General features: G+C 37.6%; 3 protein-coding genes across 3 annotated transcripts; 1 reads left to right on the top strand and 2 right to left on the bottom strand.

Moving 5' to 3' along the window:
• Window positions 1-1,664: 1,664 nt before the first annotated feature.
• Window positions 1,665-2,398, bottom strand: LOC114742049 (uncharacterized). Its single transcript, XM_028930302.1, has 2 exons — window positions 1,800-2,398; window positions 1,665-1,686 (listed from the first exon to the last, which is right to left on the bottom strand). Exons 1-2 carry the CDS (start codon window positions 2,396-2,398, stop codon window positions 1,665-1,667), a joined length of 621 nt encoding a protein of 206 aa, XP_028786135.1.
• Window positions 2,399-2,668: 270 nt separating this feature from the next.
• On the bottom strand, window positions 2,669-3,724 carry LOC114742048 (uncharacterized). Its single transcript, XM_028930301.1, has 2 exons — window positions 3,407-3,724; window positions 2,669-3,325 (listed from the first exon to the last, which is right to left on the bottom strand). Exons 1-2 carry the CDS (start codon window positions 3,722-3,724, stop codon window positions 2,669-2,671), a joined length of 975 nt encoding a protein of 324 aa, XP_028786134.1.
• Window positions 3,725-10,217: 6,493 nt separating this feature from the next.
• LOC114742047 (uncharacterized) lies at window positions 10,218-11,120 on the top strand. The gene has a single exon (XM_028930300.1). The coding sequence runs from the start codon at window positions 10,218-10,220 to the stop codon at window positions 11,118-11,120; it is 903 nt and encodes a 300-aa protein (XP_028786133.1).
• Window positions 11,121-13,945: the final 2,825 nt, after the last annotated feature.

The raw sequence follows: 13,945 nt of genomic DNA, 5'->3' as shown, positions 1-13,945 counted from the left end.
ATATTAAATAATAAGATTTATAACCATCAAAGTGTTTTTATGTCTTTAATAAAAATAAAAATTGTTCAATTAAAAGATACATTATATAATGCAAAAGAAAAATTACGTATAGGGACCAAGACTAGGGACGCTAGAAGTAGGAGTATCCGCAGGAGCATTTAATTGCATCTTTTGCATGAAAGCAGTGAACTGAGCTTGTATTCTCTACTCCATCAATTGTTCCATCTTTTGTTCAAGTTGTGTGCACTCTACTTCCATCTTTGCTCACTCTGCTGCATGTTCTGCTTCCATTTTTTCTCACTCTACTGCACGTTCTGCTTCCATCTTCTTCACACAATATCCAATCAGTTTCACGAGGTGTGAGTGTCTTAGTTGGCCCAACAAAGTAGCTTCTGTCTGCAATTTGATTTTTGACAGATAATATTCATATCTTCATTTTTAAAGAAGCAACACAATATAGATATATTGGGTCCGTTTGGATGAGCGATTGGAAAAGCAGCTTATAGGAAAAGTAGCTTATAGAAAAGTGAAGTTGGTAAAAGCTAAATTGGATAAGCTGAATTGTGTTTGGATTGGAGTTCAGAAAAGCTAGTTTGCAGAAGTGAGATTGGTAAAAAGTTGTTTGGATTACAGTTGAGTAAAAGTAAGTTTGGTTATAAAATGACCAAAATGGGTATAAGTGTGAATAAATAATGAAATATGATAAAAAAAAATAATTTGACATAATACAATGAAATTAAAATAATTTATTATGAAGAAGTCAAATTAATGAGTGAATTAAATTTTAAAATTTCAAAAAAATCATAACAAATATTTTAAATATAATGTGAAACATGAAAAAAAAATGAACTGATATAATACAATGAATTATTGTTAATTTAATATGAAGAAGTGAAATTGATTGAGGGAATTAAATTTGAAAACATAAGAGAAATGGAAAAAAAATTGCAAATATAAAACGAAACATAATTTGAATGGGTAAACATGTTTTGAACTCCAATTTGCAGTATTGCAACAAAGTGAAACTAAATAATATTACATAATTAATCAATAGATAAGCTATGGATAATTTGGTCTCTGATTGCATCACGGACGCGATTCATATGCGATGAAGACTGTGATGTAACATTTGAAGATGATGGTTGACTACTTTCAGCCTGATCATGTTCGCCGACATTATTACCATTTTCAGCTTGTTCAAAAAACAAGTCGGAACTCAAATATCTCCTTATAAGATTATGAATGGCCATTGTTGCACAAACCAGATATACTTGTGTTTGGAAGTCGTAACTGCGCATATTTCGTAGGACTTGAAATCTATTCTTCTAAACACCGAATGTTCTTTCTATTGTGCACCTTAAACTGGAATGATAATAATTGAAGGCTTCGTTACTATTTCGGAATCCTACTTGTCGTCGGAAGTCTGGAAGGTGGTAGCACTCAGATCTGTATGGACCTAGATATCCATTTGGTGTTGGATATCCCGCATCAACCAAGTAATATTTCCCTAATGATTCATGAAACAATTTGAGAGATTGTGAAATGAATAAAAGTATGAAATAATTAAAAAGACATGCATGATTGGAACACATAAACATATACCTGGAGGTGGATGAGGGAAATTAAGAGATGAATTTGTAATAGCACTATCAAATATACGAGCATCATGTGCAGATCCCTCCTATCCTGCCAAGACAAAAGTGAAACACATATCCCAATCACATATAGCCATGACATTTTGTGATGGATTTCCCTTTCTGCCAATAAATTTGTCTCGTCTTGCAGCGGGGACAACACACTGTATATGAGTGCCATCAATTGCTCCGATTGCGTCCTTAAAAAATGGGTAGTAACGTGGATCGTTCTCAATTTTTCTATGAGTTGCACGAAATGTTGGATCTATGGGTCTAATAAGTTCACTCGATAGGCTAAGACAAGCTTGCAGTACATTGTGAAAGTGCCTACTTACAGTTTCCCCTGAACGTTGAAATCGTTCCTGGATCATCCTATTGCATTGTCCATGTGCAACCGTGTTTAAAAACATCGCAACCATTTCCTCAATTCCTACGTACTTAGACTTTTGTAAACCATGTTCCTCCAATTTAGTACATAAGAGGTAGAAAACATCTTTATCCATTCTAAACATTTCATGACATCGATCATCATGCCCATTCATAATGCCTTGTGCCCATAAATTTCCTGTCTGCTCACTAGTTTTGCACGGTTGTTTAAACATGTACATTTCACAATAATGACCAACCAATGCACCTACTGCTTCATATTGTGTTAATTCCTCATTAATTATGGCTAAATGGTCATCTTCATTTGACCGTGAATCGTTATTCCAATTCCATAAACTATCTTCATTCCATGGTGAATCATCGTTCCAATTAGCCATTTCTAGAATTAACCCTGTAACTGTGGTAAAAACAATGTAAGCATTATAAGGATTACACTAAACAAAGTGTAAATAATTTTCATTCTGCAAACAGAAAAACCACATGCATAGATGACAAGTAGACATTAGCGTAAATATATTACATAATGATTAATAAAGTTCCTACAACATGCCACATCAGTTTAGGTTAAAACAGCAGATAGTTCAGGTTAACAAGTGCTATAACAATAGTGAAACAACTAAGTCCTAAGCTAAATCCTATCCTGCAGGTCACTTCCATGTGTCTGGGTCTTGTGCTGCCGGGATCAACCACGCCAACAACTTGCTTCTATCATGCATAAACCCCAAATAGGCTCGTCTAGCCCACCTCAGCCGCGTAAGCATCTTGGCACATGCATAATATAATTGATTGTCATCATTAAGCTCCTCAACGGTAGTCAGGTGTGCCAAAACCTTATCAACTATTTGGGGATCTTCAACCAATGCTGCTGCTCGCTTGTCAGAAGCAGCTGCTATGACACTCAGGCTATCAGAAATTAATGTAGATGCAGCAACTTTCTTCTTCTTCTTCGCATCTGATGTCTCACCCTTCTTTCTCTTTCCATAGCTTCCTGAGCCACTTGGTCCAGTACTTGCGGGGTTGTTTATGTTGCAAGCAGCGAAGTCATCTGTGAACCCTGCATTGGCTGTTGGGTCCACACCAAAGTTTTCATCCTCACTATCCCCTGACCCTTCTTGTTGGTCTAGCCCGACTCTATAAACATCCTCCTCTTCTGTGTCAGGCTGTGGAGCAAACGCTGGCTGAGGCTGTGAGGCTGATGGTGCGTACGCATACTCTCCCGAAGCCACAACATCTTTGAATATTTTCATCAGATCTAATGCAAACATCAGCCCCTGATGTCTAAATTTCTTGAAATTAGGGTCCACCTACATGAACATAATTAGGCATAATTAAGCGCTGTTCCTTCTGATATTCAAAATTAAAACTCAACTAACACAAATAATTACCAGTATTTTTCGTTGCCACCACTCATCAGAGGCCAACACCCTATTTGTGGCTGCATCATAACCAATGCCAGTCTCCCCAGACATCAGTTTTTCCCACAACTTCCAATCTTTTCTCAATACATCAAATCTGTTCTTCAGTTGCCTCCTGTCATACATTTTCCCGCTCCTTTCCTGAAAATTCTTTTCAATTTTCAACCAACCAGGTCTTGTAAACGATGTTCCTTGTCTTTCTTTGTGCACTATTTGCTCGGCACAAACATCGATTAGAATTTTTGTCGTGTAATGATCCCATGTCGCTTTTCCCTTGTCATTATCCATTTCTCTACGCCCTTTGATCGAGATAAGAGTAACTAAATCAACCAAAGCCCTAAATATGTAATAATAAAAGCCATATTATATAACACATACGTTGTAACCAAACAAACATATATCACCAAGTAACACATTTTAATTGCATAAGCTGTTTAGTTTTCTTATTCAATATTTTTTAAAATTATAAATATATAATCACAATGTCAATGTCCACTATTTTCCAGTGGTAATTGATTGTGAACGTTTTGAAATTAAATTTTCAATATATCATATAAATTGAACCTAAACTGCATTACATTGTTTAATTTTTATCCTAATTTAACTGTGTAAAAGTCAAATAAAAACCAGATTAAGAATGATGAACAAGATTATTTACAAAAATATGTTATATTTATTATAATTAACTAATTTACATAACTTTTTAAATATAATTAAATTAGTTAAATAAATATCATATTAGAGAGAAGTAAGAGAATATAACAGGAGAAAGAAAAACATTAAATTTATTTTGATTGAGACTTCCCGAAATTAATTCCAAATGATTTTTAAGTAATTACCCACATAGTCCTTAATTTCTTTGTATAGTATAAATTAATGTCTTATTACTTTGCTCTATCAATGCCGTTAATTAACTCTATCAAATGAACCATCCGGACACACATATATACACCATGTTACCATCTCATTCTCTTCTACCCTACCCTCATAGAGATCGAATCCTATAACCATAAAAACCAAGAGACCGAAGCTAGGGACATGTAAAACAAAAACCATTGTAATTCTGAAAATTACAATTTCAGAGTTACATATCTCGCCATTAACAACATAGATATATACTCAACAATTTAAATCCCCAACACTGCACACCCAAGCCTTCGGTCATATACACACATTTATGCTCTTCATTTTCTCATTAAGCTAGAGCCGTTTCCTCGATTCGTCCTTCAAAAACAGAGGCAGAAAATCCACATGCAACCAGAAAATCCTCATTAAACAATTAACCAACATCCAACAAAAGATTATTGTAACCGAAAACCATAAAATTCAAAACATGAAGCCCCTGTTTCAGTGAACTAACAAGTCGGTCCATCACAAATCGAAATCAGTAACAACACAAATTCAAGGACCACCGGAATTTCAAGGACGACAGCAACCACAAATTCAAGGACCACTGGAATTTCAAGGACGACAGAACCACAGGGATCAAATCGGAAAACCAACATAACAAAATTAAACCGGCCAACCTGATCCAACCAACCGAAGCCTGCCAGAGGTAGATCGGATGGTGTATTGCTTTGGGAAGAGAAGAACTCCACGCACGGCTCAAATGCGATGTCGGTTGCAGACGGTGAGAGCCGATTCGATTTGTGATGAACGAGCAGCATCCACCGAAGGACCTGGTCGAGGCGACCACAGACGGAGCTCACGGTCACCAGCGACGGAGCTTCTTGCAGGCGACCACCGACGGACCTGGCCGAGGCGACCACAGACAGAGCTCACGGTCAAACACCAAACGACTTCCGACCACTGGACACGCACACCTCCCACCCAACAGCCGACCTCACCACAATGACGGGACGGAGGTCACGGTCACTAGCGACGGAGCTTCTCGGAGGCGACCACCGACGGACCTTCTTGTCGAGGCGAGCAAAGACAGAGCAAGTGGGGGCTCGGGTTGAAGAAGTCGGACTCTCGCTCACGGGGGAATAGGGAGAACGCACATGAATAGAGAGAAAAGTAAAAGGAATATATTTCTTTGTCAGAACGGTCATAAGCTACTTTCAGATAATCCAGAAACTCCCCCTCTCCAGCTTATCCCAATCGCAGGTTGAAGGGGCTTAAAAATTCAGAAGCCCAATTGTTATAAAGCTCAGCCAAACGGTCCCTTTTTCTCACTGAGCTTATAAGTCATTATAAGCTACGTTTGGGCCAGCAAACGCAGACCCAAACAGGCACATTATTGTCCCATTTCCAAGCATGTTGAATACATTTTAATCATGCAAAAACTTTAAGTAAATAAGGCATTAAAAATGACAAATGTGAGAAAATAAAGACTTATGAGAATCAAAATCTTAACTAAAGTTGTAAAAAACAAAAATATGGGAAACCTATCTACTAAAATTTAGTTAAATACATGTACTATTGAATTCATCTCATAAATTAATTTTCCCTCCTATTACTCCTTATGGTTTGTTTTAATTTTTTAGCAAGAGGAAAACACAACATTAGTTATAATGTTATACGAGCAGCATCAAAAATTTACAACTACATACATTCATTTCGCAGAAACCAGAAAAAATAATGTTAGACAACATCCTTTGACTGGGCTTGTTCTATTTCCATGGCCTTATATATATATATATATATATATATATATTCTTAGGGAGCATACAACCTTAAACCTCCACTTCTTAAATAGACTATGCATAATCATCATCGAAACTCTTCAAACACGCACACACTGTTGAGATGCGTGACTGATATACATTGCCATTTTATAGTCGAGATGCAAATGCAAACCTACCCATAATTTAGTATATGCTTCTTTACCTTTCACGCTAGTACCTGAGAGAGTTAGTATATTTTAGTATATGATTATGTCTTTGTTCCAAGAAAGAATACCTAAAATAAGCTTTGATGATTCCAAATCAAATTGATCAATTGAAACATAACCCTTGTTTATATATACGTGGGACTTTAATTAAGTGTAGGTTCATCACTTGTGTCACAGGTCATGCAAGTGGGATTCCTTTATCTAGAGGCAATTAGGAAACTGGTTAAAGGTATGTATTACTTGCACATGTTTAATAATAATGTGTATGAACAGATAAGAGGACTTGAAACATATCTTAAATAAGAAAACTTTGTTTCGTGAGAAATATTCAGTTGATTGGATCTAAGATTCAGTGGACTAGATGCTAAAATAATGAAGCAGAGATGAACTATGCTTAGAGATAGAGTTGACTTGATCTGAGTTTTCCCCCTTTTGGTCCGAGGCTGACATTTAGGCCATTAGATTTTTAGCTTAAAGTGGATACAGTAAAAGTAGAGTATAGAGAAGAGATCCTAGTCATCGTGATTTAAACTCCTGTTTGACATCCAGTTCTCTTGAACTTGATGGGATTTCTACTTTTCAAAATCAGAGTACGCAAAGCAGCTTTGATACTAAGGTTTCTAAGCTCAACTAGAACTTCTACTAAGGTTTTTCCACAGCTCATTTTCCAACTAGCTTTCCCACTCCTGGAGGATTTTACAAATGAAATGATTGAAGGATATGTACTTAGAAATAATAGATGGTTAAACAGATCAAGCAGATTTACAATGAAATTTCAAAGATAATTCACTTAGCTTCTGTGTCTTCTCTATTCATCACCATTCAGATATGCAAACCTCAAGAATTTATCCACTCGAACATCTGAATTAGTCGCATGGCTTAATTCATTTTCGTGAAGATGGACGCTGGAAGTCAGACACTCAAAGCCACAAGAAAATGAAATAGGATTCTATAATATACTCCTCTTCACATACAATCAATCACAGCAAACCAGAGGGAAAAACAGATCTAAAAGTGCAGAATAGAGAAGGGAAAAATATACAGCACCATAAGACTTCAAGTGAAGAAGAAGACCGGTGCACATACATGGATGACGACAAGAAAGGACGCTGGAAGTTATGGAGTAAACATGAAGATGGACGCTGGAAGTTAGTCGCTTAAAGCCTTGCTTGTATCTGCACGGCATTGGTGAGAGGGAAAAATGAAATTTTTAGAAGATGGGGCGGGTTAAACAAATTGTTTTGGGTTTCAAAATGAAAAAGTTTATATATATATATATATATATAAACAAGGCGCTAGCCCCAGCAAAAACACGTGTGGCTTTACTGGCGGGGGGTGCTATAGCTTTCGCCAGGTCCCGCGTTTGAACCAGCCAGATGACAGTTTATTGGTTATTTTTAACCTTTTTGAGCCAAAATGAATGTGTGAAAAATCAATAGGGCATTCAGCAAACTCAAACATGGGACCTCTGGATTGTAAGAAGCAGACATAGCCAATCAAGCTATTGAATTCTTTTAAAGTGATTGTGCAATAGAAAATATATATATAATATAAACCGTATATGTTTTATAAAACTTAATTAATCACATTTTAAATAAAAAAATAAATCATAATGATATTTAATTAACTATATACATGATTTTATTAACTATATCTCTCAAACATATTTTAACTAATTATATTATCTCCTTCAATAATTTTATTTCTCAATCCTCTCATACATATGTTCATAATCAAATATTATTATATCAATTAAGTATGCTCACACTAATTTAATTATAATAATCTCCCTCATATATTAATTATGTTATCCCTTTCAATTATAATGTCCTTCTCACACACACACACACACACACACACACACACACTTTATCTCTCTTCTAATTATATTTATATCTACCTCTCACACACACTCTATCCTTCACTACTTTCCCCATCACTCAAACTTACATGCTTTCTCATGCATGCCTCCACCTCATTTCTCTCCCATGCATAATGTTCTTCCATTCCATCTCTCAAACATTTAATTATAGTATATATGTGTTTTATACACACTCCAAACTATCTTCCTCTCCCTTTCTCTCTCCCTTTCTCACTCAAACACTACATTATCTTTCTTTTATTCTCTCTCTAATACAATAATACATAAAAAAAACAATAATTATCAAAGTTACTTAATCACACAAATAAAAGATTATAATATAAACTTTTTACAAAAATAAAAAATGGTAAAAAAATATGAAAAAACTTTCAGCGGTGACTAATTGTCGATGCTGAAAGGGTGTTTCAGCGGCGACAAATGGTGTCGCCACTGAAAGCAATATTCAATGGCGACTATTTGTCACCGCTGATCGCTGTTACTACCATTTTTGGCGGTGATAAGAATGTCGCTACCAAAAGGCTTGACTTTTGGCGGCAACACTTCTTGTCGCCGCTAAAAGTCATATTTTCAGTGGCGACTTTATTTGTCGCTGCTGAAAGTCACCTCTGAAAGTCCAGTTTTTTGTAGTGATTAGAGCGTGCTTGATTTAGCAGTGACAAAACTGACTTTTGCAAAAATCAGTTAGGATAAAAGTAAGTTAGTGTAATGTGATTTATATTTAGAATTTATATTTGGATTGGTTTTTTTATAAAACCAAGCTTGCTAAATTGAAACTTGTCTGGATAAGTAATAGAAAAGTAAGTTTAAGTGTAAAATGATTGAAAAGGGTATTGTTTTCATCCAAACTATTTTGTCTGACTTATAAATTGATTTGTAATTTAGTGATATGCATAAATATTTTAGAGAGATCATGTAACATATGATATAATTAAGTAATTTATTTAGCTTTATCAATCTTTTTAAATTAGTCCACTGGGTTTTATATTAAGGACCTGAAACCGTATATCATATGTATATAATTTGATAAATTTAAGAAAAACAATAAAATGAAAAATAATTAAATTATTACTAAAAAAATAAAATTATTAGATCAAGATGCGACCCATTTAAATACCCTTATATATCTTTTTTTTCATCCTTATTTACTTTCTCTCTCCATGTCGGCAACTCGAAAAGCTCAAATTTTGAGCATTTAACCACAACTAACTTTTGAAGCAAATGTTCGTTAGGCAAAAAGTCCACCCAAATATATGCAGTTACGATCATGTTTTGCTCTGAGTGCTCTCTCTTGGAACTCATGCCGTGTTTTCTGAGCTTTGAGATGGATGACCCCAGCGTTCGGAAAATGCCTCCGGATAGGACATCAGATGAAAAGGATCAAACAGACCGAGCCAAAAAAATCAAAGAAGGAAGTAAAAGAAGATGCTCTTATGTCGGATAGAATGATTGACACAGAGGAAGTCACTGAAGAAACCAGTGGGACTAAGACACCGCACGCTCCTCCCTTATCTTACAAGGACTCCTTGCTGGGCTTCAAAGGGGAAGATTTTAACGGGGTGGCTCACGGGAACTCACACATGGATGAAGACCCCTTGCTGTTAGACCTTATTGATCAAGAATGGACCATCCCTGAACCGTCAGAGGAACTCAAAAATCTGATGAAAATATACCCTGTGGTCCCGATCACACCAGAGGAATACAATGAATGGTGCAGACCAAGGAATAGATCGCTTATAATAACTGTTCTGGGGGCAAAGTTTAATGTCTATAGGTTGAAGGAAAGCCTGACCAGAGCATGGAAATTCGATAACTTTGAACCGATCTATTTACCAAACAACTACTATGTTGTGCGCTTTAAAAACCTAGAAACGTGGGGAGACCAATATAAAAGAGTCTTCTTTGAAGGTCCCTGGATTGTGGGGTAACACACAGTGCTAGTGCAAAGGTGGTCACCTTATTTTGACCCCTTTAACAATCCGTTGGGAAGGGTGGCAACATGGGTCAGAATCCCACACATCCCGTTGTTATGTTATACAAAAAACTTCATTTGGAGGCTAGGTGACATGATCGGAAAGACCCTGAAGGTTGACATGAATACCATAGCTAACCTAGAAGATAAAAAAGCAAGGGTAGAAAGAGGTAGATATGCTAGAATATGCGTTGAAATCGACTTACAGAAGAAGTTGATCCCCAGAATAATATCGGCATCAGCGCTGTTCAATGTTGAATATGAAGGACTGGGTCTCATATGTTTTCAATGTGGAAGATATGGGCATAGGAAAGAGGCGTGCCCATGGAAGAAGTCAGCCAAAAAAGTAGATATTCAACAAGGAGGAAGCTCTTCATCACCCCCACCAAAGATGTCGCCGGCGAAACCTCTACCGGCTGAGGAAGACCAGTTTGGGCCATGGATGATGGTACAATGTACGGGCAGGACACGTGGACCTAGATTTGAAAATAGAAAAGACAGACATGAAGGAAGAGGAGACTATGTCAGAACTGACTGTAAGAATAGCGGTAAGGAAGGACAGACACGCTTTGAGGTACTCACTAATATAGGAAATGATTCAAATGACGGTTTTGATGAGGAGGAAGAGAGGAAAAGGGAGGCGCTGGAGCATAGGTCGGCTGAAAGGGAGAGAGCTGTTGTGCCTATGGAAGGAAGAGTTGGGGTGCCGAGAAATAAGGCGGAAACTTCAAAAAATTCAAATAAAGGCAAGACAAAGGAGTTTGTGGTGGGAAAAAAAGTAGTGATATACCAAGGGAAGGAAAATACAAAGCCCAAAGAACAAGTAAACCCAAGACAAGCCCAAAGTAATGTGGACGGGAAACCAAAGGCTGAAGGATGGCTAGATCAACCAAAGAACCAAATAGGCAAGAAGACCATGGGCCATAGAGCCCATAATATGGTGGCAGGAAATCTGGACCTAAAAGAGTCCGAATACCTGAAGCAGAAAGCCTTTTGAACACTGGAAATGGCTCTATGCAAGGAACAGAAAGGGAAGAAGAGACATAAGCAACAAGTACTATCGTGCTATACGAGAAGGAAAAAACAAGAGATCAGGAGATGGGAAAACACTGGGAAAATCCTCCACAACCACCCTCGGTAATTGATGGGAGAACAAAGAGCTATAGGGACTCTTTATGCAGAGCCGAAGTTGGGTCGAAGCAAGAAGATAAAGCCCCAGACTTGTAAGGGCCCTATCCCTCTCCTTTTTTCCTCTGTCTTTTTCAAATGATTGTTGCATCGTGGAATTGCCGAGGAGCAGGTTCGAAAACGTTCCCACAGTTAATCAATGAAGTGGTAAAAAAGTACAGAATTAATATTATGGGAATTATGGAACCTCGCATTAGTAGAGCTAGAGCAGATAAAGTAGTAAAGAAGATGGGTTTCAATAATTGGATAAGAATGGAGTCTACGGGCTATGTAGGAGGAATTTAGGTACTCTAGAAAGACTGGGAAGTTTCAATTGAGTATGTTTGCTCAACCACCCAACTACTCTATTGCAAAATAACTAGCAAAACTTCGGCAGAAACTATGCTAGTTACGTTCGTCTATGGAGACACAAACCCTTTGAGGAGACGGGAGCTATGAACTTCCTTAAGGAACATAGTGAGTTTAATTGATTCTGACTGGATGGTTCTAGGGGACTTCAACACTTTCCTCACCCCGGAGGACAAGGTGGGGGGAATACAACCGGACAATAGCATTATGATATCTTTTAGATCCTGTATAGATGATTGTAATCTCCTAGAAATACCAGTGGTGGGCGATAGATTCACCTGGGAAAGAAATGAAGTAAAAGAAAGACTTGACTGGGCCTTTGGAAACTTTAACTGGGACATAAATCACCCTCACATGAAGGCTCACCACAAACTGCGTTTTAAGTCGGACCGCAGAATGATAGTAGTGTTTGACGGTGGTAAGAATAGAAACAACAGAGGCAATAGAGTTTTCAAATATTAAGCTGCTTGGTGTTTAGAACAAGACTTCCCAGATATTGTTGCAGTTTCGTGGGAAAACAAAACTGGCTCCAAGGATGTGACCCTTTCAAAAAATCAGCCATGGAGTGGAATGAAAAAGTAGTAGGAAGTGTGGCAGCCAAGAAGAAGAAGTTGTTAAGAAGACTGGAAGGTATTGACAAGGCAAGACAGAATAACAGATCAAATGGACTCCAAAGACTAGAAAAAAGAATATAGGAAGATTACAACAAATTAGCAGCTCAAGAAGAATTAATATGGTTCCAAAAGTCTCGAAGCAAGTGGCTAAAGTGGGGAGATAGAAATATGAGCTTCTTTCACGCCACAACAGTAATAAGAAGGAAGAGAAGCTCCATTGAAGCCTGCAGGATACGAATGGGAGTTGGACCTATGATCAAGAAACCATGAAAGGAATGGCTTTTAATTTCTATAAAACTCTCTGTACAGCAGAAAACAATATAAGACCAATCTCTACCTGGCCGATGTCCTTCCCACCCCTCCAGACCCAACAATTAAATCTCATTCAGAGGGAAATCTCGGCTATAGAAATAAAGAATGCAGCTTTTGAAATGGGGGCTTTTAAAGCCCCAGGACCAGATGGCCTACAACCCCACTTCTTCCAAACACAGTGGGATAAAGTAGGTACAAAAATCTATGAGCTACTCAACACAGCCTGGTTTGACCCCACCTCTCTCAGGGACCTAAATCAGACGCATATAATTTTAGTCCCGAAAGTAGAATAACCTACCTCCCTGAAAGACTTTAGACCAATTTCATTGTGCAATGTTAGCTTTAAGATCTTAAGCAAAGTTCTTGCAAACAAATTCAAAGGAGTTATGCCTTACCTAATCAAAGAGAACCAATGTAGCTTCATACGTGGACGTTAGAGCTGTGATAACATCATACTTGCACAAGAGGCAATCCACACAATGAGAACAAAGAGGAGTGGAACAGGATTTATTGCTATAAAAGTGGATATGGAAAAAGCTTATGACAGGCTAGATTGGAACTTCCTAGAATTCACAATGAAAAGTCTTGGCCTATCAGATAATTCTGTCCACATCATAATGAAATGCATCTCCACAGGCTCAATGAGAGTCTTATGGAATGGGGTGGCAACAGAGAGCTTTCAACCATCTAGAGGAGTGAGACAGGGAGATCCTCTAAGCCCCTACCTATTCGTCCTGTGCATGGAAAGGCTGGGGCAACTGATTTAGCATGAGATTGAAATGGGAAGATGGAAGCCGATGAAACTGAGTACAAGAGGACCAATCATCTCACATCTTTTCTTTGCTGATGATTTGGTTCTGTTCGGAGAAGTGTCAACAGATCAGACGTTGGAAATGAGAAACATCATGCATTTCTTCTGTCAGGTCTCGGGAACAAGTTAAAGGCTTTTGTCTCCTGAAATGTAAATTTTAACAGAGCATACGAACTGAGCCAGATGGTTGGGATTGGTCTTACCCAAAACCTCAAAAAATATCTAGGTGTACCGATCCTACACAAAAGAGTAACCAAGATGACATTTGCTCCCTTAATTCAGAAGGTGAGATCAAGACTGGCAAACGGGAAAGGAAGATTCCTGAGCCTAGCAGGGAGAATAGTACTCATCAATTCGGTTATCTCAACTCTCCCTTCTTACCAAATGCAAACAATACTACTCCTAAAAGGCATCCTAGCCGAACTGGAAAAAAATCAGTAGAACCTTTTTCTGGAATCACAAAAATGGAGGGAGGAAACTTCATCTTTTGGCTTGGGACGTGATTAAAAAAGGGAAAAGAAGAAGGTGGTCTTGGAATCAAAGATCTAC

The sequence above is a fragment of the Neltuma alba genome, unplaced genomic scaffold, assembly GCF_004799145.2.
Source record: "Neltuma alba isolate B1F8T4 unplaced genomic scaffold, ASM479914v2 tig00003622_pilon, whole genome shotgun sequence".
Lineage (NCBI taxonomy): Eukaryota > Viridiplantae > Streptophyta > Magnoliopsida > Fabales > Fabaceae > Neltuma > Neltuma alba.
Note: the sequence above shows the minus strand (reverse complement) of the source record. Positions and strands in the feature narration are given on the sequence as shown.